Consider the following 25124-nt stretch of genomic DNA (forward strand, 5'->3'; position numbering starts at 1 on the left):
GCACAGTGCTCCTGGTCTGGGGAGAGCCCAGGCCAGGGAAGGCGGTGGTGGGCAAAGCCTGGTGTGCATTTAGCCTTCCTGTCCCCGTCCCTGCCCCGTGGCCGCCTGGCCTGTGACTCGGTCTTTGGAGGAGCCATCGGCCCAAGGGTCCCGCCCGGGAGTTTGGGGGTTCAGTGTGGGGTTGTAGCGCTTCATCTCTGCCCTTTGCTTCTTCAGGCGGAGGATGGGCTGGGCTGGAGTAGGGCAGAGGGGGCTGCCCGGAGGAGTGTTTTCTTAAAGTTAATCCTCTCTCTCCTCGCAAGGGCCCGTGGACTTCCCGTAGTTGAACGGGAATCACCTCATGGCCTGTGATAAGGTGAGAGGCCGCTCTCTGACAGACTCTCGCCTCGACTTCCCCAAGTGGGCACTGAGTGGCGAGACCCCCGCCTCCAGGCCCCGCTCGCGGCCCGGCTGGGAAGGTTTCTTTCTCTTTGGCCTTGAGACTCGACTTTCTTTTCTTTTTTATTTTTCCTTTTCGGGTCACACCCAGCGATGCACAGAGGTTACTCCTGGCTCTGCACTCCGGAATGACTCCGGGCAGTGCTGGTGGACCATGTGGGATGCCGGGGGTCGAACCCAAGTCTGCCTCGTGCAAGGCAGACACCCCGCCAGCTGTGCTGCCACTACAGCCCCGAGACGCTCCCTTCCCACCAGCTTTCCGGCGTCTTCTCTCCCAGCCCCGTGTCTAGAGAGCCTTGTCTCCAGGTTTCCCCGGTCTGTGGCTTGCCACGTGCCGCGCTGTCGAGGCCGGCCACCCTCCTGGCCGGATGCACGGAGCCTCGTGGCCGCGCGCCTGGTCCCTCGTGTTCCCGGCGGCCTTGGCCTTGCGCAGATGGCTCGGGCGGCCGCTTTGATCGCCGCCGTGTTTGCGTTAGGAGCCGGGGCCCGTGCAGAAGTCGGCCGTGGAGCAGGCGGCTCTGAGCTTATCGGGGCTGAGTCACGGCCTCCCTTGAGTTTTCCGTGTGGACTCATTACTCATCCACTTTAGATTATTTATCAGCCAATAGCGGCGTCATTTCTCGGACGAGACTCCTGCGGCGGGTTTGCTCCCAGCCTTCCCTTCCGGGGGGCCGCTGCTCCTGCCACAGGCGGGGCTCAGCTGCTTCCAGGCTCTTCCTGGGGTCGGGTCCCTCTCGCGCTCCTCCCGAGCTGTCCCAGGCCGGGCCGGGTAGACCCGGCTCTGATTTGCCCCTGATGTGTCACGGAGCGGGGGCTGGGCCTCCGCGCATCCTTTTCTTTCAAGATGTGCAAGTGTCGGCAGGTGTGCCCCTCCCCCACCCTGACGCACTGCGGTGACCCTTTGCCCACCCCAGGGCCTTCCTCCCTGTCCAGCCCCGACTGCCGCCTTGTCATCTCTCCCTGTCACTGCCACTTGGGTCTCTCCTCAGGCTCCTGTCATCCTTCCCGAGGCTCTCCAGAGGCCTCTTTCCTCTCAGGCTGCCGGCCCGTGACCCCGGTGGCCCGGGGTCGCCCTAGGTGCTGAGACTTAGCCCGTGCTGTGCCCCTGGTGTTTGACCAGCTTTCTTCCATTCCTCCACGGCCCTGGCACTGCCCCTCGCCCCGCTGGGCCTGCCCGCCCTCTGCGCCCCTCCCCTCCGGTGCCTCAGTGGTGCCCGCCACCACCTTCCTGGGCTGGGAGGTTCCTGCCGTCTCCTCGGGGCCAGCCGGGCTCCTGCTCTCCTTCCTGGCCGTTCTGCTTCCTGTGGGCTTGTTTTCATACAAACAGAAAAGCAAATGAAATGCAAATTGCATGTCATCGTTGCGTCCCCCCGCCCCGTGGAAGGGTGCTAAGATATAAAGTCTGTGTTTCTCCAGAGTCTCTTCAGGATATAAATGATGTAAGTGATAAAATCATGCAGTTTGGGCCGCGTTCCACTGGTAGGCCCGACCCACACGCGTAGCTCTACGAATACCTTTGTAATGTGTGTGAACGTGTACATAACTGTGGGTTACCATATATAAACAGGATTGTCGCAGACATTAAAATGTAATTAACAGCTGTGGGAACTGTCTGCGCCCTGTCATCACTCTTTTATAACATGGAAAAGTCCCCCCCACGAAACTTTTTTTTTTTTTTCCGAGTGGTTTATCCTATTTGGAAGTTGAAGGCACAGCCAGTTTTGCAAGTGTCATGGAAGTTGCTTCATTTAAATGTGATTTTGTGCGTTCTGTTTTCGATACTGAAGTCTGGAGGCTTCTTGTGGCCACAGTCTGTGCCTGCGTAAGGAGGGCTGCTCGGGTGGGTCCGCCTGCGGGCCCCCCTTGTCGAGAGCTGCCCCCCTTTATTACTCATTTGGGTTTGGGGGCCACACCCAGCGGTGCTGGGGCTGACTCCTGACTCTGCGCTCAGGGATCACTCCCAGTGGGGCTCGGGACCCTGTGGGCTCGAACCCGGGCCAGACGCCTGCAAGGCAGGTGCCTTCCCTGCTGTGCTGAAGGCTCCAGCCCCGGACACCCGTCCCCTCTCCCAAGCGTGTTACGTGTGGGGCCCACGGAAGCCACCCCGCCTGCCCCCGTGTCTCGTCGTCCCCTCCACCGGCCAGCTCTGTGGCTGACCTGCCCGTGCCCAGGGGAGTCTCTGCATGGCCCCCGCCCTTCTGAGGGACACCTGGGCCCGGAGAACCCGGGGGCCCATGTTTCTGGCCCCCGAGCAGGCTGCGTGCTGGGGTGCACGTTTCCCCGAGCGCTGTGCCGCCGGCCTCGTGCCAGGAAGAGCTGGGCTGTCCAGCGACCACTCTGCTGGGCAGGAGGGGGTGGTGGAGCCTTGCCGGGACTGGGCGAGGGTGGGGGTGCTGGGGAGCCCCGCAGCCGGCCCCTGGGCCCGGCCTCAGCTCTGTCACCGGGCTTCGACAAGGACACTCGGTGGCCACGTGGGCAGGAAAGGAACGACCGTCACTGGGCCACGTAGATTCCGGCTGAGGGTTTCCCGGCGTGTTGTTCGCCAGGGGCCAAAGGATGCCTTGCAGACGCTTTTCCTTTAGAGCCCCCGAACACCTGTCTCCAGATAAGGCATGAGGACGTTACCTTGGGTGTTGTCTTGGGGTGGGGCGAGGTGCTCGGGACCCCGGGGACACTCCCAGCAGCACTCAGCAGGCAGGACCCAAGCACGGGGCCCTCCAGGCCCTGACAGTGCTGGGCTCAGACCGGGGTCTCGAGGACGCAACCCCCGCCCCCAGCCCCTGACTGTCGCCGTGGCCCCGGGCGTGACCGAGAATAACTCTCGGAAGTAATGGAACTGACCTTGGCACTCCTTCCTTCCCTCTGTCTGCTCACTTGATTCCACAATACAGCGCGTTCTGCCTCTGAGGGCGGAAATACTCGCTGCAGACAGCACGTTCGCTTGCTTGCTTGTTTCGTCTTTGCACACAGGCGCCCAGGCCCTTGTTTCGGAGGCTGGTGAGCAGGTCTCCCGTGGCAGGGGCAGTAGGTCCATGGCTCCCTCTGCCGCCGGACCTCGCTGCTAGCCTGGGGTCCCCCGTGGTCAGGTCAGGTCAGCGGCATCAGCGCTTTTGGTTTGGTTTGGGGGCCACTGAGCGGTGCTCCTGCTCCCTCCCGGCGATGCTCAGGGAAGAGGGCGGGACCTGGGGGCCGAGAGCAGGTTAAGTGCCTTCACCCCGGGCTGTCTCTCGGGCCCTGCTGTGGACACTAGACTCATGGGTGACCACTGTCTCCTGCTACCATTGCGACCGAGCCAGGCACAGTGGCCAGGCCGCTGAGAGAGCGGGCACATCACAGCCCGAGCAGCTGACGGATCGCTCGGGGCTGCTCGAACCACGGCCTTCGGGAAGCGTGCCTATTCTCCCCGCCTCCTCCCGGGGCGGAGTGGGGCTTTACGTTCTTCAAGAGATGAAACGTGCCATGCTACGGAAACATTTTTGATATCGAAAATGATGTCAACGGTCTCTTTTCATCTTGGTGCGTTACATCGTTATCAGTGGGAATGGTGGTTGTAATAGATTTATTGCATATGTACTGTACATGCAGTGTTTTTTTCAAGATGGACATAAAGATTTAGAGATCTATATTCAGATATGTGCCAGGAGTGACCAAATTCTTGGGTTGAATATCATCTATCTTGCCTACTAACAATTCTTCAAAGACAGGAGACTGGAGAGAGAGAGAGAGAGAGAGAGAGAGAGAGAGAGAGAGTGTGTGTGTGTGTGTGTGTTTGTGCGTGTTGTGTGCGCGCATGCGTGCACGTGCATTGCCCTTTTTCAGTATAGTTCATTCATCATCCATTGCCTTAGCTTCTGACTGTAAAAAGTGAATAATCGTTTATTTGAAATCTGTAGCTACATTTTTTGGGCGAAAAATTTCTGTTATTTGAAGAGAAGCATTGAGTGCAGCTGTCTTATAAATACTAACGGCACTTTGTGCTCAAATTCATGAATTTCTAAGCTGTGAGTAGGCACTGGTTCAGTTTATCTGAAAGTAGAGGGTAAGGGAGCGAGCCATGGCGGAAGTGACCGCTCAGGGAGGGCTAAGGGGGGGCTGAGCAAGGTGGACTTTGGTTCAGTTTCCCTTTGCGCCCATTTGGCAGGTGGCAGGCCCCAAGTTGTAGACTTGTCCAGTGACCTTACTGGGAGTTAGATATGTCCACTGAGGAACACACACGCCTCCCCCTCCCCCCGCCCCTGTAGCGTTTCCTTGGGTCGGGGTGGGGCCGAGATGGGGTTCTGATAGCTAGGGTAATAGTCCGAGCACTGTTACGAACTTCAGGTCCTCAATGGGAACTTTAGAACATGAGGTCTTGAGTGGAAAATGTGTATTTAAGTACCTTTCCTGATAGAGTTTCAATCCTGAAAGTTCCATGGCAGAGCTGTCGGTACAGGGCCCGGGCAGTGCTGTTCCCAGCTGGGAGGCGGCAAAGGGACGGGAGATGGGTGGGGGGTGGGGTGGGGTTGGCATCAGCCTGGCCCTGAGCCCAGGGGTCAGTGAGTCAGTCTTCTCCTGTCCCGCCACGCTGCCTGTGGCTAACAGTGCCCACTCCCGGACCTGGCACTGGGGGGCTTGGGGCTGGGAGGGACGGGGATTGAGGCAGGCAGGCGCCCGGCCCTGGGTGTCCCTCCTGCCGGGCCTTTCCTCGGGGTGATGGGGGGCGGCTGGGGAGAGAGCCCGTTTCCCTCCCTTTCCCCAGCGCCCAGCGCTCCTGAGTCGGTGGCAAGGCTTGGTCCTGAGCCTCACTCCGGGCTCGTGCCAAGACACTGGGACTCGGGCGGGGAGCGTCACCTGGCTCCCGACGGCTGTTTACAGCCAGACCCGGCCTGACCCTGGAGGCAGAGCGTTTAGCCCGGGGCGGGAGGCAGAGGACACAGGGACCGTCCTGGCCCGGCCTTGGCGTCACGTGGGGCAGAGTCCGGCCAGTCCTCTGCCCGCCGCGTCCTGTCAGCCTGCCCTCTGATTCCTGGAAGATGTTTTCGTAGTTTTGAGTCATGTCGTTTTTGAAGTGACGTTTCAGCCACAATGTATCTTTCACGTGTCCTGAAAGCCTTTGCATTCCTAGCGGTGCCTGCGAGTTCAGGGCCTCGGCGTCTGCTCAGTGAAGCTTTGGAGCTAGAATCTAAGTGGTTTTGCTCACTGGGCGAGGACTCTCCTGGGCAGAGACGAGTCTGAGACTAGACTGCCTTCCCGGTCTGTGCTGTGTATGGTGGCCTGGGCGCCTTTAGCCACCCACGCACGCTGTCCCCTGGGACGGAGAGTGAGCCCCGGCTGGGTGGGGGGGTGTTCGTGGCTGGTATCACCAGTGGATCCTCAGGTCCTGTTCAGAATCCTGCTGTGGGGCTGGAGAGGTGGCACAGCGGGGAGGGCCAACCCGGGTTCGAGCCCCAGCGTCCCATATGGTCCCCCAAGCACTGCCAGGAGTGATTCCTGAGTGCAGAGCCAGGAGTGACCTCTGAGCATCATCAGGTGGGACTCAAAGAGAAAAAAAAATAATAATAATCCTGCCGTGAGCACAGGGCAGGCGCGCAGTTTGGAGCTAGGGTGAGTGAGCGAGGTTTCTTAGGCCGAACACCCAGAGTAGCGCTGGGCCTTGGTTTGCCGCTCCCTGGTGACTGGTTTTGAGGGCCTTTGCTTTCTCTGGGTCGCGTCTGCCCGCCTCCTTCAGGAAAATGTCTGATCGGGCCCCAGGGCCCTTTCTAATGGTTGTGCTTTCTGGTTTCCAGGTTTCTGACCCCTCTCCAGATGATCCGGTTTGCAGGCATCCTCCTTGGTCTTGCGGATGGCTCTCGGCGTGCGGGTTTCCCTGCGGGGCTTCATTCGATGCTGCCCACATGCCCGAGCGCTCGCGGGGCCTGTCCGAGGCCCTGTCGCCAGCACCCGTGTGGGGGAGCCTTGCCTCACTCGGAGGCATTTTCTCCGGCCACAGCCCTTCCCCGTGGCAGCTGCTCCCCGAGTCAGCTGTGGGAGGAGGATGGCGCTTCCCTCAGGCCCTTCGCGGTGCCCGGTGAGACGCGCTGTGGGGGTTTGCTGCTGGACGCCGGCATCCCGACCAGGGAGCCGGTGGCAGGGCTGGGCTGCTTTGATTCCTGGGCTTGGTCTTATCACTTGAAACTAGGAAATGGGGCCTCCACAGCCTCTTTCTCCAGTTTGCTGTGACTGTGGTTTATTTTGTGGTTCAATGCACATTTTTTTTTTTTGCTTTTTTGGGTCACACCCGGTAATGCACAGGGGTCATTCCTGGCTCATGCACTCAGGAATGACCCCTGGCGGTGCTCAGGGGACCATATGGGATGCTGGGATTCGAACCCGGGTCGGCCGCGTGCAAGGCAAACGCCCTACCCGCTGTGCTATCGCTCCAGCCCTCAATACACATTTTAGGATTTTTTCCCCCCTTTCTCTTAGTGGCTTAGCACTCTGATGCTGGCCCCTGCCCCCGGTGGCTCACTCTTGGCTGTACTCGATCACGTGAATCCCGGTGCCCATGGTGACGGGTTGGAAATGACTCGAAGTTACCGGTCCCGTGTTTCAGATGGGAGTAGTGCTGCTTCCGCGTTTCATGGACATGGAGCTTCCCCGCCCTTGCGTTACGGGGATGGAACCTGTCGTGTGCAAGGCCACCGACTTGGCCTGGCTGACCTGTTGGTGAATGTGCCAGCAGACGGCCATACCGCTGACGCCCATCCGTGGCCCCGGGACCCTCTGCCTCCGCCAGGATCTGTCCCGCGAGTCTCTGTGCCCCGCACGTGCGTGAGCTGTCGTCCCTCTCCGTGGCTGGGCTCAGCGCCCCTCCCACTCAGTGTCTCCCCGTCATCAGGCAGATTCCGCCGTGGCTGGCTCAGATTGGCACTGAGGCGTGTTCCATCGTGGCTGTGAGCGGCGCCTTCTTCACCCGCTCACCGCTCACGGGTTGTGCTGGGTCTTGGCTCGGGGCGCTCAGGCCGCGGGCAGAGAGCAGGTGTCTGCCTTGGTTTCCCTTTTTACTGCCCACCAAGCTTGCCCGTGCCTGGGCTCAGGGGTCCCGTGGCTGCCCCTGACAGGTGCCACGAAGCCCAGGGGCTCAGGATGTGACTGCCCGCAGGGCGCCGGGTACAGACTGGAGCCGGCACACCTGCCCCGGGAGCTTCTCGGACCCCGCTCCGGCCACTCTGCAGCATTTCCTGCCACACAGCCCTCCTCGAGGGGCCGAGGGGCCGAGCCCCGGCTTCAGCGTCCTGCCCACCGCCGAGCCCTGGACGGTGCCGTGTCTGCAGACACCCTGGGTTGTCTTCAGAACTCAGCCCCATTTTCTCCTTCTCTCTCTGTCTCTGTCTCTGTCTCTATCTCTGTCTCTGTCTCTCTCCCCTCTCTCTCTGGGGCAGGCCACTTCCTGAGGTGCCGGGAGACCTTGTGATGGCCAGCATCAGCTTGTCTGAGTGTGACCCCAGCCCCAGGGGCCCGTGCCCATCTGGGCTCTTTGCCCCTTGCAGGTGCCTCGCCCAGCAGTGCTCCGGGTCCCAAGGCCGCCGCGTGCTGCCTGAGGGCTGAACCCAGAGCCTCCTACATGCAGGGCGTGTGCTCTGCCCACCTCTCGGGCCCCTTCCCAGCCTCCGGCACGTTGAGTCTTGAAGTCAGGTCCAGGTCTGCGGCTCTCGGGAATTTGTTCCTGGGGGCTGCTGGGAGCAGGAGTCCCGGCCCCGGGGGGATGCCAAGAAGGTCCTGCCTCGGAAACTTAAGCGCTGCAAGTGAGTTTGTTGGACGTGTGACTTCACCTTCCATCTGCTGCAACTTCCTGTGTGTATCGAACAGCCTTTGTTTCAGTGGTGGTGTCAGGGGTTAGTCCTGGCCGTGCTGTGCTCGGGACACTGGCGGTGTTCAGGGGGCCGTAGAAGATGCCAGAGGCTGAACCCGGGTGAGCCCCATGCAAGGCAAAGGCCCTACCCTCTGTCGCTCCTGCCCCCAGAGCACTCATTTTTAGGTCGCCTGTCTGGTGGCGAACATCTGCCGCTGAGTAGACCAGCACACACTTTTTAATTTTTTTAATTTACTTTTTTTCCCTTATTTTTTAAATTATTTTTAATTTTTTTAATTTTTGCTTTTTGGGTCACACCCAGTGATGCTCAGGGGTTACTCCTGGCTCTTCACTCAGGAATTACCCCTCGAGGTGCTCAGGGGACCATATGGGATGCTGGGAATTGAACCCGGGTTGGCTGCGTGCAAGGCAAATGCCCTACCCGCTGTGCTATATTTTTTCCCTTATTTTTAAGTTTTAAATTTTATTTTCACAAAGTTGCTCACAGTAATGGATTCCATTCACTATTTCAACACCAAGCCCACCACCATGACACCTTCCCGCCACCACTCAAGCCTGCCCCCCCCCCCCCCCGGCAAATGCTAGATAATTTATTTTATATTGCTTGTTGTGAATAGCACAAGATGTACGTAAGGGTCGTTCTCGCAGCTAGCACACACTTTGCATGTGGTCGCTGGCACCAGGTGGCTCCCTGAGCACCCGCCCCTAGAGGTGACCCCCCACAGGAAAAGGGGGGGTCACACACAAACAGAAACCCATCCGAGTCCCTCGAGTGGAATCTCGCTGAATCCATAAGGCAGACACTTGCTTCCTCGTTGCTTCCTGTTCGCGTGAGACTGACACTGCGGGGAGAGTACGGTACGCCGGGGCAGGCCTGCCGTGGAGGCGAGCGGCTGAGCGCGTGGCCAAACTCTAGAGCACTGGGAAGTGCTCACGAGTACACTGGGCTTCCCCCGCAGCTGCTTCCCTCTTCTGGGCTTGGGTCTTGTTCCCAGGGAATGCAGAGAGCCATTTGCCATTTACTCCAAACCGGCTGCGTTTATATTAGTCGTGAGAACAGCTGAATGAGGTGAAAAAGACATCTATGACCAAATGATTCTGTTACACATTAATGTTTTTTTTTTATTTCATATTCTGCATTTTAGTGTGAGAGTAATAGAACTTTAAAATGATGATAGTCTTTCTCCTGCCAACTTCCCCTCACAAAGTAGATGCCAAACTCGGACCGAATTTAAGCAGACACCATTCTACTTTTGCCAGTGAGCCATTGTTTAAAATAAAATCGCGAGGGGGGAAAAAAGTCACAAAGAATCCTATCCTGCCGGAGAGTGTTTTCTTTGTTTTCTTTTTCCTAATAGAAAGATGGCTCTGTGCCATGTTTTGTTGTGTTTAATATCGTATCGGCTTCGCTGCTGCTCTACTGGCGATTACATGCGAGCTACATTTTGGCTGACGAGCCCAGTCAATGTGATGAAAATCCCCTATGTTGTACGCTTCTCTGGAAAACATGTTTCTGGAGCATGCGGAGAGCTGCCTGCTAGAAGACTTGCTTTCCTGGGTGGCGGGTGCAGATTCCGTTCTGGACTCTGAGCGCTGCTGCAGTGTACCCTTGAAGACGCCAAATTACACGGGGCTCTTCAAAGCGCCTTTGAAAACGTTTATCTGCACACACCCGCCCTGTTTGAAGTCGGGGCCCGGGAGCGACCCTGGAGCTGTCCCCAGATAATCCTGCTGATTTTCTCACTGCGCAGCAGCACTGGAGCAGAGTCCCCTGAGAAACGGGCCCCGTGTCTTTTCGGAGCTGCGAGTCCTGATGTGGCCTCCTGGGTCCTGGGCCGCCCGGATGAGGGTGTTCGGGGCTTGGGTGCCGCGCCGGGCTGGTGCCCACAGATCCTCGCTGCACACCCCCCCCCCCCCCCCCCAGCCAGCTCGTGCAGTTCCCAAGAGGGAGGCAGACCTCGGCCCTCGCCCTTCCCCACTCGCCCCTGCCCTCCGCTCCATCCTTTCCTCGCCCTGCTGCGAGCTGGGGCCTCGGCCAGTCTCCGTATCTGGATCATTTTTGCCTTGGGGCCCCGGGCCTGAGCATTTTCACGGGGTCTCGGAGCTGGCATGGGTCGGTGCACTTGGCTCTCCCGCCCGGCCCTTCTCTTCCCCGAGGGTCTGACCCGTCAGCCATGGGAGCGTGCCCCACTCCTGTCCCCAGCGCTGTCCCCTGCTTCCCGCGGGTGTCCCCAGCTTCCTTGCGCCTGCGCCCAGCCACTGCTCAGCTCCTGCAGCAGCCACACCGTGTCCCCACGGTGGAGCTACTGACCAGCCCGGGCGCTGTCCACTCTCGTCTCAGAGTCCAGCCCTCAGCCGGCCTGGGCCTGGGCTCTCCGTGCTCCATGCTCTGAGTTCCCAGCTCTGCCTCTGTGCGTCCCAGCACCCTGGGGCCCCGAGATGTCCTGCTCTCAGCTGAGGAATGGGGCCAGCAAGAAGGGCAGGTGCAGGGGCGAGGCCAGCCGGGCCCCATGGACAGGTGCCCGCCCTCCACCCTGCCCCCTGGCATGGCCATGTGCCCCCTCCCCTCCTCTCCTGCTTCCTTCTGGGGAGACCCGGGTCGAGCCCCCTGCCCTCCTGGCAGCCCCCGCCTTGCAGTTTGGGGAGTTTGGGGAGCCTGTGGACTTTGGCCTTGTCGTGGCTCTGTCAGGAGGCTGCTGATGGCTGGTGGTGGTCCTGCGTCCCCCGAGCACTGTCCTGCGGCTTCCAGCCCTCCTCGGGGACGGCAGGGCCCCATGTGTGGCCTGCAGACCTGGGCAGCAGTTTGCCCCTGACACCTGGTTGGTTCTGCTGGGTTACGCACAGGCGCTGCCAGGTGGGAGCAAGGCAGAGGCCAGTGGGCATGGGGGCAGGAGGGCAGAGGCCAGTGGGCATGGGGGCAGGAGGGCAGAGGCCAGTGGGCATGGGGGCAGGAGGGCAGAGGCCAGTGGGCATGGGGGCAGGAGGCAGAGGCCAGTGGGCTTGGGGGCAGGAGGGCAGAGGCCAGTGGGCATTGGGGCAGGAGGGCAGAGGCCAGTGGGCATGGGGGCAGGCGGGCAGAGGCCAGTGGGTAGGGCAGGTGGGCAGGCGGACCCCCACTGCCTTCTTCGCGGAGAACCTTCACTGCCCGGGCATGACTGGGGGAGGTTGTTGGTGATTACACAGAAACCCCCTACTTAGGGGGCTGGTTCTTCTGGCAACCAGTGTCCTGTGCTCCCCCCGCCCCACCTCCCTGCCTGCCGGGGTCTGAGAGTGCCAGGAGGAGGGGCCAACCAGCCACACAGCTAGAGTTCATCTTGGGGGGTGCCGGTGGGGCCACGACGTGGCCATGCCAGGGGCCAGGGTTGGGGGGCGGGGGACTGTCTATGGGACCCTGTCCAGACCCTTGAGCTGGAGCTCCGGGCAGGCTGCAGCCCAAATCCGTGTTTCTTACCGACCGCAGCCCCCAGCCCAGGGATCGGGTTCGACCCAGGGACGGCTTGGCCGCAGTGCCTGCCTGCGGGGCAGCAGGGGTCTCAGGGAGCATCACAGTGCAGGGTCTCACAGTACAGGTGCTGCCCTGGCCTCTGGCCCGGGGGTCCCGCACGCCCCCCACGCACACCCACCCGGGCGGGCGGTTCGGACAGATGCCTCTGACTGTGCATGCGTGTCTGGGGCATTTTGCATCCTTGTTGTGTCTCTGCGTGTCGTGGGTGTTGTAACATGGCTCCGGTTGACTGGCGCCATATGTCACTCAGATGGAACCTGCACTTGGGCGCGGGCCTGGCAGGCGCGCAGCTGAAGAGCGGGGCAGTAAACATCGTGGACAGTCTCTGCCTGTTAGACCCGCGCGGTCCAAAGGCCTCGCGCGGCCGCTGTCTGCCTGGCTCCGGGACACGCGTGCTCGGGGGTGGGCTGCCAGAGAGAAGCCACAGGGACGTGTTGTCCCCGCCCCCAGCCGCCCCCTTGCCTTGACAGTTGTCAGGTGGGTTTCCTGAGAGGGTGGAGGTGTTGACCTCTTAGTGTTGTTTGGGTGCTGGGGGCCACGCCCAGCTTACTCCTGGCTCTGTGCTCAGGGGTCTCTCTCACTCTGGGGAGACATGCGGGTGTGTGTGTGTGTGTGTGTGTGTGTGTGTGTGTGTGTGCGCGCGCACAGACGACGGCTGGGGGTGTGTGTGTGTGCCCCGAGGTGGAGGGTGAGAGCGAGAGCGGGCGGCCGGCTGCTCGGGGCTGGTGCTGAAGGGCAGGCCGGGCCCAGGAGGAGGGTGTGGCGGGGGGTGCCGGTTCGGGACGCAGAAGTCCCAGGCCGAGTGTGGCAGAGCGATCAGAGGCCAAAGCTCCTAAGGGCGCACTGGGGCCAGGGGGTGGCAGAGAAGGGAGGGCCCCTGGCAGCCCCTGAGGCCCCAGTCCTCCGTGGGACACTCTCAGGTGTGTCGAGGAGAATGTGTGTGCGTAAGGGCGCCAGCGGCCCTGGGAGATGGACTGTTTGAGCTTCGCCGTCTCAGAAAGCCGCTGTTGGTCGGTCCAGAAATGCCTCTGAAGTTGGCAGTAGCAGCACAGGGCTACGTGGAAGGGTCTAGAAGCTCTGCTCCCAGGGGTCAGAGGGCTCGAATGCAGCGGCCCAGAGTCTGTGTCCCGGGGTCCGCCCGGCCCTCGTGACCTACCCCACGGGGGACCCATCTCGGTGATGCCCACCGGGCCTGACTCGGGATGTTGCTTTTTACTTAGCATCAGCACAGCCTTTCGCTTGCTTCCCCGGCCCAGATTGAGGCTCGAGTGTGGCATTTGAGATTTTGGATCACCAGATTTGAAGTTCTGGCATCTCGTGCAGCAGATACTTGAAGAAGTTGGAGCGTTTTTTATTGGTTTTATTTTTCAAAACTTTGGAAACTCGTCTGTTTGTACTCTTTCCCCATATGTAGACTGTCCCCTGTAACGGCTGTGCTCTGCCCCTCGCCGTGTCTGCAGTGCGGAGCCTAGTGGTGCTCTGTGTGTGTGCATGTGTGTGCTGTGTGTTCCCACATGTGTGCTTCTGTGTAAAAATCTGTGCATGTGTGTGCATGTGTGACTGAGTGTGTGTGTGTGTGTGTGTGTGTGTGTGTGTGTGTGCGCACAGACTGTGGTGTTCAGCCCTGTGTTTCCTTCCCAGGGGTTGTGAGGGGACAGGAGGGTCCCTGCCCTCGGCGACTCTCAGCACTTCGGTCAGTGCTGGTGCCCGTGGTGTGAACTCGGGACAGGAGGACACGTTGATAGCAGTAGTGTCCGGTGTGCGGCCGTTGTCTCGGTGGCGTGGGCAGCAGCCCCTGGTGTGAGGGGCCCGTGTGGCCACGGGAGGAAGGTCCTGCCGCTGCCGGCGGCGCCTGACAGTGTGCGCGCGTGCCGGAGGGGCTGCGCCCTGACGGGCTTCACAGTTCCCCGTGGACAATCCGCAGCGTTAACTCTCACTCACTAACTCGGGTGGCACCTCATCTGTTTGTGTTTCAAATAAAATGTACTAATTCATTACAGAGCCGACCGTTCGTGAGCCAGTATTTTTTTTTTTCCTTCAAAGCATCTGCTAGATGCACAGCGTGGCCTTGGGAGTGAATCAGAATTCTGTCGTTCCCTCGCGCTGTCCTGAGCCTTTCTCCCGTCCCTGCGCTGTGTCTCGGCCTACCCCGCGGGGTTTCTGTTACCCGGCACACCGTTCCCTCCCTGCCCGCTGAAGGTCGCGTCCTCCCTCGGATCAGAACCGCATTTCCCGGGGTCCGGGCTGTGGGGCTGACCCGCTTGAGCCTCCCCACCTGTCCCCCGGACCTGGTCGGCTCTGTCTGCTCGGCCGGTCACTCGGGCGTGGAGAAGGGGACAGGTGCCACCTCTAGGCGGCCTGGCTGCAGGAGGGACTCGTCCCTCTCCCCCTTCGGACAGTGCTCCGTCAGGGGCCCGGCCTGTTCTTGCCCCTTTTTCGGGCCGGGGGCCCTACGGCCGGAGAGTGCCGGGGGTGTGAGTGTCCGTTCCGGTGCGTGGGCGCGCGGCGGTCGGTGGCCAGCTGGTCTCAGTGGCAGCTTGGCTGGCGAGGCCTGCGCGGGCGCCGTGCCCGCGAGTGTTCCCGTCTGGCCCATCGGGGTGGGGGGCGTGCACAGGGAGGGGGGGCAGGTTCTGGCCAGGAGGTGCTTCCGGGGGTCCAGCTCCGCCCACCGCTGCCCCAGAGGCCGAGGCCCACTGCCCCTGTGCCCAGCAGGGCCTTCAGTGCCCACCCAGGTGCGGCCAGCTCTTCCTCCTCTGTGTCACAGGCACCCCCTCCCCCTACACCCCCCTACTCCCGGCCAGACGGGTCTCCTTGCCCTGGGGTGGGCGGCTTGTTCCTTGTTCAAGCCCTGCCCTTCCCCTTTGGTCGCGAGTGGGCTCGTGCCCTCTGTGCCCCCTCACTGTGGCATCCATACTCCCCCCTCCCCTGTCGCAGCTGTCCTGTGGGGCTGGGGCCTTCCCTGGGCGCTGTGTCCATGGACACCCGTCTTGTCTGTGACTGCCCTGGGCGCAGTGTCCCCAGCGCCCCCGAGAAGGGCCTCCTGAGAGTGGTCAGTGCGTCGGGGGGCTGGGGACTCAGGGCACGGGCTTGCTGCAGGGGAGTGGGGGTCACCGCCCCCCTCTGAACCGAGGCTGTGTCCAGCGGCTGCCCTGGGGTCGCCCCTCCTTTCCCTCGAATGCGAAGCTAAAGGGAGTGGGTTTTGTTGTTGTGTGAAGCAGAGTTGGCAGAGAGTCCGCTGGGGGCCGGCTCGTGCAAGCAGGCTCAGAGAAGAGGTTTCCCAGGCCCGAGGGTGGGCACTGCAAGGGGGCCCCTGGCCCATCCTTTGGCCGTTTTTCCCCATCCTTTGGCCGCCTTCCCGTTTGGGGAAATAAGACTCGGTAGATGGCTGTTGTTGTTGTTTCCCCTCAAGGGAAATGAAATGATTTCTTTCTTCTTTCTGCATAAGCGTTTGCTTTGAAATATTTTTGTACTCCAGGAGCCTTGACATTTTACCCAGAGTCTCATCCGTCATGCGGCGGCCTCAGAGTGGACGTCCCCTTGACACAGCCCGTGCCCGGGTGCCCTGGGCTCGCAGGGCAGAGGCGGGCCTCGTCCTGCCCGCACAGGGTCTGCCTGGCGGGGGAGCCGCGCCCAGGCCGGGCCTCACGGAGGGGCCAAATACCCCGTTTTGGTCTTGCCAAAAACTAGACTTTGTCATGGATAGTCTTTGCCTTTGTGCTGTGACTCTGTGTGTCGGGGCAGCCCCGACAGTGCTCAGGGCTCAGTGCTCAGGGCTTCCTCCCTGCTCTGTGCAGAGCCCTCCCTGCACGCCTACTCTCCGTCCCCGTGTCTTGGTACTTGTCTCTCCCCCCGTTTGAGGACCGGCCTTGTCTCTGAGAATAAACCCTGGTTTCCCGGGGTCCCCCGCCCCCTACCCCCCCAACACACGGTGTGCTCCTGCTCCAGCCTGCGTCTCCCAGGGAGCCTGGGACCCGGGCGTGATGAGGAAGGGATTGAGGCTCCTCTCTCCGGTCTCTGCGGGGCCGGGCAGCCTCTCACAGCCCATTGCGGGGGCTTGCTCCGGCTCGGGTGGGATCCCGGATCCCATCTGGTCCCCTGAGCCCTCCAGGAGTGGTTCCTGATTACAGAGCCAGGAGTGAATCCTGAGCAAGGCCGGTTATGGCCCCAAATCAAATGAATAAAGTAAGGTAAAAATTTAAAAAGAAATAAAGAAATAAACTAAGCCCCTGTGGGCCCGCCAGGGCGGTGAGGGCTTGTTGCTTGTGCTCGGGGCACTGGTGTGTCTCGAGGCCCCGGCCCAGGCCACGCCCGGCTCCCTGACCCCGCACTGCGCCCTGGCCAGGAGTGAGAGGCCCGAGGCCGGTCCCTGTGCCCACCGCGGGCTCCTTATCGCCACCTGTGGTGGTCGTCACGGCTGGTTCAGGTCGGCCGCCTGTAGGGGACCCTCCGGGTGTGCTCATGGCCCGGGCAGGTGGGGCCGGCAGCCGAGAGTGTCCCTCATGCAGCCGGGGGGACACTTAGACTGCAGCGCCTTGGAGCCTCTGTTCTAGAACCAGAGTTTTGGAGAGATGTGAAAGAGATATATTACATTTTCATTAGCTAATTACAAGAACCGCTTCTCTCTCTCTCTGTCTCTGTCTCTCTGTCTGTCTCTCTGTCTCTCTGTCTGTCTGTCTGTCTGTCTGTCTGTCTCTCTCTCTCTCTCTCTCTCTCTCTCTCTCTCTCTCGCATGCACATTGGAGGGTGAAAGTCTGTAGAAATGATTTAGAAGTGCCCATGTGCCCCTAAGGCGTGAGCTGTAGGCTGGCAGCAGCCCAGTCCTGCCCTCCTCTGCCCTCCCCCAGGCTTCCACCAAAGAAAGCAGGGACCTCACCGCCGCTACAATCAACAGCGCACTCACATATGCACTCACACGTGCTCACACACGCACTCACACACATATGCTCATGCATACATGCACTCACATACACACTCACACACGCTCACACACTCACATTCACACACGTGTACTCCCACATACTCACACTCACCCACACACATGCACTCACACAAACACACACTCATACACATTCACACATATGTACTCACATATACTCTCACAGGCACTCATACACAAAGACACTCACAGGCACTCGCACTCACACACATACACACATGCACTCACACATTTACAGGCACGTACATACACTCAACACATACTCAGACGCACTCAATCACAGGCACACCCACGCACACTCACACTTGCACATGCCCTCTCCTACCTGTGCGCTGACTCACATACACGGACGTCGCCCACCTGTGTGCTCTGATGCACTGGTGTGCCGGTCTGTGCTCTCCGTCACCCCCACCCAGCTAGTAGGGGCCCTCGCCGGGCGCCCGTGGACGGAGGGGTGGGTTTTAAACAGGAGCATCCTATGTCCGAACCTCAGAGGGAGCCCTGCTGCTCAGACACGTGTGCGAGGCTCTGTCATGCTGTCTTGGCTTTGGGTTTCAGAGAAAGTGGAGCGGGCTCCGAGCACATCCCACCCTGCCGAGCTACGGGTGGGCGCCTGAGCGGCGTCTCCCGGGCGCGGGGGATGCAGGCGGCCGCCCAGTGAGCTGGCCCCCCCCTTGATGCCGCCTGCCTTCTCAGGGAGACCAGGCCTGCGCTGCGTTCCGCCTGCTCCATTACTTCTCCGCTGCTCCCCCCCTAGGAAGCCGTTGCTTCTTTAGCGTTGCTGACCGCTCTCGCCGGAGAGCCGGCTTCTGGGACAGGGCAGCTGCTCCCACACGGAAGCCAAGAGTTTTGGGCAAGGGTGTGGGTGCAGCCCCAAGGCCTCCCGTGACGTTGTTGCGAAGGCCCCGAGGTTTGGCCCGACGCAGGGAGTGCTGACTGTGTCTCAAGTGTGACTCCTGCCTGGCTCTCCGCCTCTCCTGCCTCCTTCCTCACAGATATGGGGGTTTGGGAATTTCTCCTGCTCCTCTTCCCTCTGGGCCCGGGCGCTGCCCAGCCCTTCTCCGAGCCTCGAGGAAAGAGCTTCCACCACCCCTCGTGTTTTGCCTCAGTTCAGCAATGGGAGGCACGCATCAAGGGTCGTGTGCCCTTTGCCCCCGGGACCCTCCTCTCCTGTGCTCGAGTGCGTGGGAGCTAAGCCCGCCCGGGCGAGATTTCACCACACCGAGCATCACATACGTGGGTCTCCGATGGCGGCCAGGCTTCTGGGGCGGTGGGGGTGGGTGGGTGGGGGTCTGTTTTTGTCAGAAAGCGCAGGGGAGACTTGTAGATTGGCGATGGCAAATGCCCTTGGTGATCCTCGGGAGGAAAGTGCCTTAAAGTGCGTAATTGGGGCACTTGAGCCCAAACTACAATTATACACTTGTGTGTTAATTTGTGTACAGTAAGACTGTAGTTCCACTCTGCTTGTAAATGAGAGAGGAAGCGGCCCACGCCCGCCGGCGCCTGCCCTGTGCAAATCCCTCTGCAGAATCTCCTCCGACTGGCCGACCTGGAGGGAAAGGTGAAAACACCTGGGCGCAGGCGGGCGAGCTCCAGTGTCTGCTGGGGGCCGCTGTCCAAGGAGGCCCCGGTGGCCCTTCTGGGAGCCAGCGCCCCCGCTCTGACTCAGAGCGAGCAGCGGCCGGGGGGGAACCCAGGGGCGGCCCAGGAGGGAGCAACTGGCAGAGAATCTCGGGTCTGTAGGAGGGTCTCGGGCTCGCCGGGGTCCACCGTCCCCGTGTTAATTAGATTCCGGGCGCTGGAGTCAAGGCACCCGCCATGAAACTTGGGGTGAGTTTTCGGGAAACTCCGGGATGTAGCGCTTCGCAAAATGGAAAATAACGCTCCGGAACTGGTTAGCCTCAAGAGGGAGCATGGGCTAGAAATATAAATTAATTTAAGCAGGGTATAAATAAATTCATGGGTAATAGAACGATAATGATTCACGAAAATGGGAATAAAGGCTGCTCAGGACATACCCTAGACTTTGGGAAATTGAGGTCAGGAGAGGCACCGTCATTCCGTGCCCACAGCCGTGCCGAGATTTCTCTGTGCAGAGCCCGTCTCTGACCTAGTACGTGCCAACACTGTGACCGGCTAAATATAGCTGCGATGGACGGAGAAGAAGCAGCAAAATCTTGTGGGTGATTTATAATTGTAAAGGAGTTGGAGAGATTATATATGTGTGTATGTTTATATATACACATACGTACATATATATATACATACATACATATGTATATATATATTTAATCTTGCTTTTAGATTATAAAAGAGCCTGGAAAGCTTCCTGTAGTGTATTTGATATGCCAAAAACAGTAATAATAACAGGTCTCATTCCCCTGACCCTGAAAGAGCCTCCAATTATTGGGAAAGACGAGTAAAGAGAGGCTGCTAAAATCTCAGGGCTGGGACGAATGGAGACATTACTGGCGCCTGCTGGAGTAAATCGATGAGTGGGATGACAGTGATACAGTGAATCTGGCTTTTGGAGATTATATCTATTGTGCTTATTATGGGTCCATGCTAAGGATTTTAAGAGAACAAATTAGTCACTTAAAAAAAAAAGAGACATTACTGGCTGGGAAACGAGAACTCTTTAAGGCAGTCTCTCACAAATGAAAACAATACGCAGGTTTTCGCCTGGGCGTTAAGAGTCTCGGGCTGAAGGGGAGGCTGCAGCCCTCCCAGGTGGGGGTCATTCTCCAGCGGCCGGAGCCCGTGGGCACGGAGGCGCTCTGGAGCTCCAGGCTGGCAGTGCAGCCCTGGGGGGCGGGGGGTGGGGCAGTCCCCTGACCAGCCTGTCCTCCTGCCGGGCGCCGGGTCACGTGCGTGCGTGCCAGGAGCGCAGCGTCCACACGGCCCCTGTGCGTCTGTCAGGGCAGATAACCGTTTGCTCCGGTTCCAAGCGCCAGGTGTCCTGTAAGGAAATTGCAGTTCTGTTTTGCTCCCGCCCCTCCCCCTCCTGCTCTGAGTCAAGCCTCAGGACAGGATTTATTTTTCTTTTTAAAGTACAGATAGTGGAAGAAAGCGCCTAAATTGAGACTAAAAGTCTCAGTTGTGAACTTTAGCTTAAGGGACCGAGGACTGGGGAACAGTTGCAGGTTTTTAATCTTGTAAGCTTTATTTATTACCTCCTGGCACATTGTTTTTGACTGACCACGTTGACATAATAAAATTTCCTCATGCAGTCAGATCAGCCCCACGGTGGCGAGCGCCTGGATTCCTTGCTGTGGGGAATTTTCGGTCTGTCTCCTATGCTTGAAAAATCTCTTCACTCTTTCCGTGGACTCCGAGGCCAGCAGAGTTCGTCCCAGTGATGGCTAAAATGTGGCCGTTGTAAATGTATGATTTCCCGGCTGCCTTTTGTGTTCCCATTTTATAGAATTTGTCTGGAGGGACTCAAACCTGTAATGAAAAAACAAATAAAAATTAGATTTTCCTCTGTTAAGGATAAATTATTTTGCTATACTTTCTGATAATGCTTAGAAAGTTAGCAGCAAATTATGCAAAAACAATTTCATTTTATTCCAGATGCATGAGGAGGGTTGGTTTAAGAAATAGTAGCTAAATTTTTTTAGTTTATATTCTTCTAAGCAATACACATGAACTTGCATTTTTTTTTAAAAGTATTATATATATACTTATACACACAGAGTAATTTGCTTTCCTTCAAGGCCCACTTCAATAATCCATCAACTGTTCTCGCATTTCAATATGAATTTCTGAGAGATTTATTATTTTTAATGCTTCTATAATATTTTATTGGATCATACCTCAATTCCCTCTTAAGCCAGTCCCCTGTTGCTGAACCTCTAGACATTTATTATTTTATTTTCGTATTTTCACAATGAGGCACAATGAATTTCTCCCTTGCTACACGTCTTCGCTTTCTTGTTTCTTGGGTTTTTGTTTCGTCTTGTTTGTCAGAGTGACCCCTCTCCCTGGGGTGGGGGTCACAGCTGAAGGGGCGTGTTGCCGGCCCCTGCTGTGACTCGCCTTAGTTGATTGCAGTCACGGATTCACCAAGCTCTCAGTATTTCCAGCAGCAGTTTTCATATGGAGTTTTGATTTTGTAAAGTAAAATCACGAAACTCCCCATTCAGCATCTTGAAAGTCGTTATTTAATGATCAAACCGAAAATTTATATGTAGGTAGAGCTAGGCGGGAACAGTTATTTCAGAAAAGATTGAGGACACGATCGGCTCTGTGTGTTCGGTCTTAGACGCAGGCACATATTTCTCCAGAGTTAAAAAGCTGGTGGGGGGGGGGACTACCGTGTCAGGGGCGGGGGGAGCCGGAGATGGAACCTGAGGGTGGAGCCTGGGGATGGGCCTGAGATGCAGCCCAAGGAGGGCGCCCAAGGATGCAGGCCAGGGCTTGGGCCGGGCCAGGGATGGGGCCTGGGGCCGGAGCCCAGGATGGAGGCCGGGGCCGGGCATGGGGCCAGAACTCAGGGACTCCCACGTGTAACCGTGTGCTCGGCCACTTGAGCTACATCTTGGCTCTCACCAGAACCTTCTCTTTTGTTTGAGTCAAGCCCCCTCGACAGGGTTGGGGAGAGCAGGCCTGTGGTCCTGGGGCTCCCAGTCAGGCCTCGTGGTGCCACCACTGATGTGCCATCACTTGGGCTGCCCCTCCCCCCCACACTAGAATTTTATAAAGTGTATTTGTTTGTTTTCTGGGGGCCACACTTGACTTAGTCCTGACTTTGCTCAAGAGTCTCTCCTGGCAGGCCTTTGGGCACCATGTGTGGTGCCAGGATCAACCTGTGCTGACTGCATGCAAGGCAAGTGCCCTACCCACTGTGCTACCTCTCTGGCCCCAGGCAAGTGCCCTACCCACTGTACTACCTCTCTGGCCCCAGGCAAGTGCCCTACCCACTGTACTACCTCTCTGGCCCCAGGCAAGTGCCCTACCCACTGTGCTACCTCTGTGGCCCCAGGCAAGTGCCCTACCCACTGTACTACCTCTCTGGCCCCAGGCAAGTGCCCTACCCACTGTACTACCTCTCTGGCCCCAGGCAAGTGCCCTACCCACTGTACTACCTCTCTGGCCCCAGGCAAGTGCCCTACCCACTGTGCTACCTCTCTGGCCCCAGGCAAGTGCCCTACCCACTGTGCTACCTCTCTGGCCCCAGGCAAGTGCCCTACCCACTGTGCTACCTCTCTGGCCCAGTAAAGTATGATTTTCGCACCACTTGGATCAGTGTCAGCTGTGGTTTTCAGCAGTATGTGGCCCCGTGAAATGGTATATCTTGTTTGTTAGTTCTGGGGCCGGGCCCAGCTCCTCCTAGGCCCCGCGTGCAGGGAGCCCTCCTGGCAGGCTCAGGGAACGACCTTACGGGGTGCCGGGGAGTGAGCTTGTGTCGAGCACATGTAGGGGAGTGCTTTCCCATGGCACTCTCTCCAGTCCCATCCATGCTTTCTGCCAGAAGCTTCCAGCCTGGCTGAGTCCCCGCTCTCGCGGTTGCACTGTGCCGGCCTCTCACCGCCGGGCCCGTGGGTGCTGCTTGGCGCCCAGGCCTGAGTGCCCGGCTCTGGGCTCCTTGCTTCCCGCAGGGGCACAGCCGAGCCCCACTCGGGAGTGGACAGGCTTTGGAGCCCCCCAGCCCTGCGCCTGGCCTGTCCACCCAGTTTGGGAATAGCCACAGCAGACCCCAGGGTGTCAGGGAAGCCCTTACCTGGTGACATCAGTGTCGCGTGTGACAGAATTAACTTCAGTTCCAGGCAACTGAGGTGTTCCTTTTAAAAAAAAAAAAGGTTATTATAGGTGGCTCTCAGGAAATACTCTTTACTTTTCTTTTCTGATTTTTTTTTTTTGCTTTTTTTTTTTTTTTTTTGGATCACACCTGGCGATGCACAGGGGTTACTCCTGGCTCATGCACTCAGGAATTATTCCTGGCAGTGCTCGGGGGACCGTATGGGATGCTGGGAATCGAACCTGGGTCGGCCGCGTGCAAGGCAAACACCATACCCGCTGTGCTATCACTCCAGCCCCTCTTTTCTGATTTTGGGGCCTTATCCGGCGATGCTCAGGGGTGGTTCCTGGCGGTGCTTGGGGCGGGTGGTGGACACCCCTTGGTGCCGGGATTGGGCCCACTGTGCTGTCTGCCGCCTTGGCCCGGGAAACCCTGTGTCGGGGCGCGCACTCTCTCCGAGCGGTTTGCAAGGGGCAGCAGCGTCCATCCGCACAGGATTCCAGGTCAGCCTGTCCCATGTCTCCTCGTATTATTAGCGTGAGTCACGGAGAGCTCGGCCCCGTTTTGCAGATGGAGCTGCAGCCGGGCCAGCGCTGAGACTGACCGTGTCCACGAGGCGGCGTGTGGCCTCCTCAGGCCCCTGCCCTGCCTGCAGCCCTCAGGAGTGGAGCCACCTCGGAGCTTCGGGAGCCTGGGTAGGCCCGCGGCCCGCGTGGCTCCCCGTGGGTCCTCCTTGGGCCCTCGGCCTGTGAAGGGGAAGGGAAGCCGGCGTCTGACATGCCCGGCCCGCTCACCCTCTCACTGGCGCTCGGGACGGGGCCCGGCTGGCTGGCCCCCGGGGCTGTGGCACCCCGGAAGCTCTGCTCCCCCCCCCCCCCCCCACCCCTGCCAGCCTCACGGAGACGAGCTGGGTGGGGACGGGGAAGGGTCTCGGCCCCTGCGCCGAGGCTGCTGCTGCTGGCCACCCTCTTCACAGGACCCCCACGCTGGACAGGACACAGGGGACATGAGGGGCTCTGTGAGCCGGAGAGTGAGGTGGCCCAGGCCCCAACACGGCGGCCCCTCCCGCCCGGGTGCGAGCAGACTCGGGCACACTCGAGGATGGAGAGCGGCGGGGACACTCCGGGGCCGCCTGCCCTGTGTGAAGTCGGTGCCGGGAAAGGCCTTTTTCCCTTTGAACGGTGATTTCGAGGATTCTTACGGTTCGTACCAGTAGAAATGGCTAAGACTGAGTCAGGCCGGTTCTGTCTATACCCGCGGTATTTCCAGTGTGGAATACTTGGGTTTCCATCACTGTGTTTGTTCAAGTGGGAAAATGCTCTTCTGGTATAGGTGTGTCTTCCTTTGTTTATTTTATTTATTTTGCTTTTTGGGTCACATCCAGTGATGCTCAGGGGTTCCTCCTGGCAGTGCTCGGGGGACATTATGGGATGCCGAGGATCGAACCCATGCTGGCTGCGCGCAAGGCAAACGCCCTACCTGCTCTGCTACCGCTCCAGCCCCGTCTCTCTTCCTTTAAAGAACTCAGGCAGCCACTTTTATTCTTTGCTCCGCTCCGGGATGAGGCTTGCGACCGCCCATGTCCTTGCTGGCGCAGAGCCGCAGTGGACTCCTTCCCTGTGGTCGGCCTGCCACACACACCCGCCGTCCCCGCGCCTGAGCCCGGCATTGTCGGGGAACGAGCAGCCGCTGTACGGTGGCCTCAGACCAGCTCACGCCGCCCTGCTGTGGACACTGCCGGGGACGGGCACGCGGGCCCCTCGCACGGGGCAGGGCGGGGAGGGCTGCCGGCCTCACTGCTTTGCCGTCTTACCAGAAGCTTCTTCACGTCAGAATGTGTTGCTTTCCCTGCTAGGTTTATATAAAGTCATTCACCGGGTTCACCTGATAAAAGAGAGTGCGTGTGCATGTGCGGGTGTGTGCGCGCGCACGTGTGTGTGTGTGTGTGTGTGTGTGGCAGTGCCGCAGGACTGTGCAACATTGGTCATCTAGGCTGGCTCAGTGGGGGCAGAGGATGAGCAGTGGGCTCCAGGCCCCGGGGCCCATGCAGGGGTGCTGGGGGAGCGAGGGGTGTGTGGTCAGGGGGCGAGCGGGGCCAGCGTCTAGACTCAGTCCCCGTGCAGGCAGAGCCCCCGCCCCTGCCCACCTCGCTGTGTCCCCAGCGCACCCCCTCGCCCCTGGCTCTGGGAAAGCCAAGACCAAGTGGCGACCCACAGTCCCGCATGGCAGGAAGGCGGGAGGCGGCGGGAGGCGCCTTGGCCTCGTGTGCTGACCTGTCGGCTTTGTCTGCCCACAGATGCCGCCGCAGTACGGACAGCAGGGCGTGGGCGGGTACTGCCCGCAGGGCCAGCAGCCCTACTACAACCAGCAGCCGCAGCACGTCCCGCCGCAGGCGCAGTACCTGCCGTCCCAGCCCCCGCGGTACCAGCAGGTGAGTGCCCGCCCCGCAGCCGGGTCCGAGACGCCGCTCACACCCGGCCCGGCACGGTCCCGTTAGGAGGCTTCCACCAAGGAGGCTCGTTTGAGAAGGCGATTTTCCCGCCCTGGCGTCTCGCTGGTTGGCAGGGTGTTGTCACTGTAGATTGGGGGCAGGGGGGAGGCGGGGGGGGGCGGTGGTGGTTGTGTTTGTTTCAATGGTAAGTGCTGCTTTATCAAAACACAGTTGCCTTTGGCA

The 25124-nt window shown here is 59.5% G+C and overlaps 1 protein-coding gene across 1 annotated transcript in view; it reads left to right on the top strand.

Moving 5' to 3' along the window:
• Nucleotides 1–25124, top strand: part of ARID1B (AT-rich interaction domain 1B) — a 289999-nt gene that overhangs the window by 74148 nt on the left and 190727 nt on the right. Inside the window, exon 2 of the mRNA XM_055137243.1 lies at nucleotides 24747–24881. Within this exon, the coding sequence (XP_054993218.1) occupies nucleotides 24747–24881 (135 nt within the window). The remainder of the gene's footprint in view (nucleotides 1–24746; nucleotides 24882–25124) is intronic.

This window comes from Sorex araneus, chromosome 4 (assembly GCF_027595985.1).
Source record: "Sorex araneus isolate mSorAra2 chromosome 4, mSorAra2.pri, whole genome shotgun sequence".
Classification (NCBI taxonomy): Eukaryota; Metazoa; Chordata; class Mammalia; order Eulipotyphla; family Soricidae; genus Sorex; species Sorex araneus.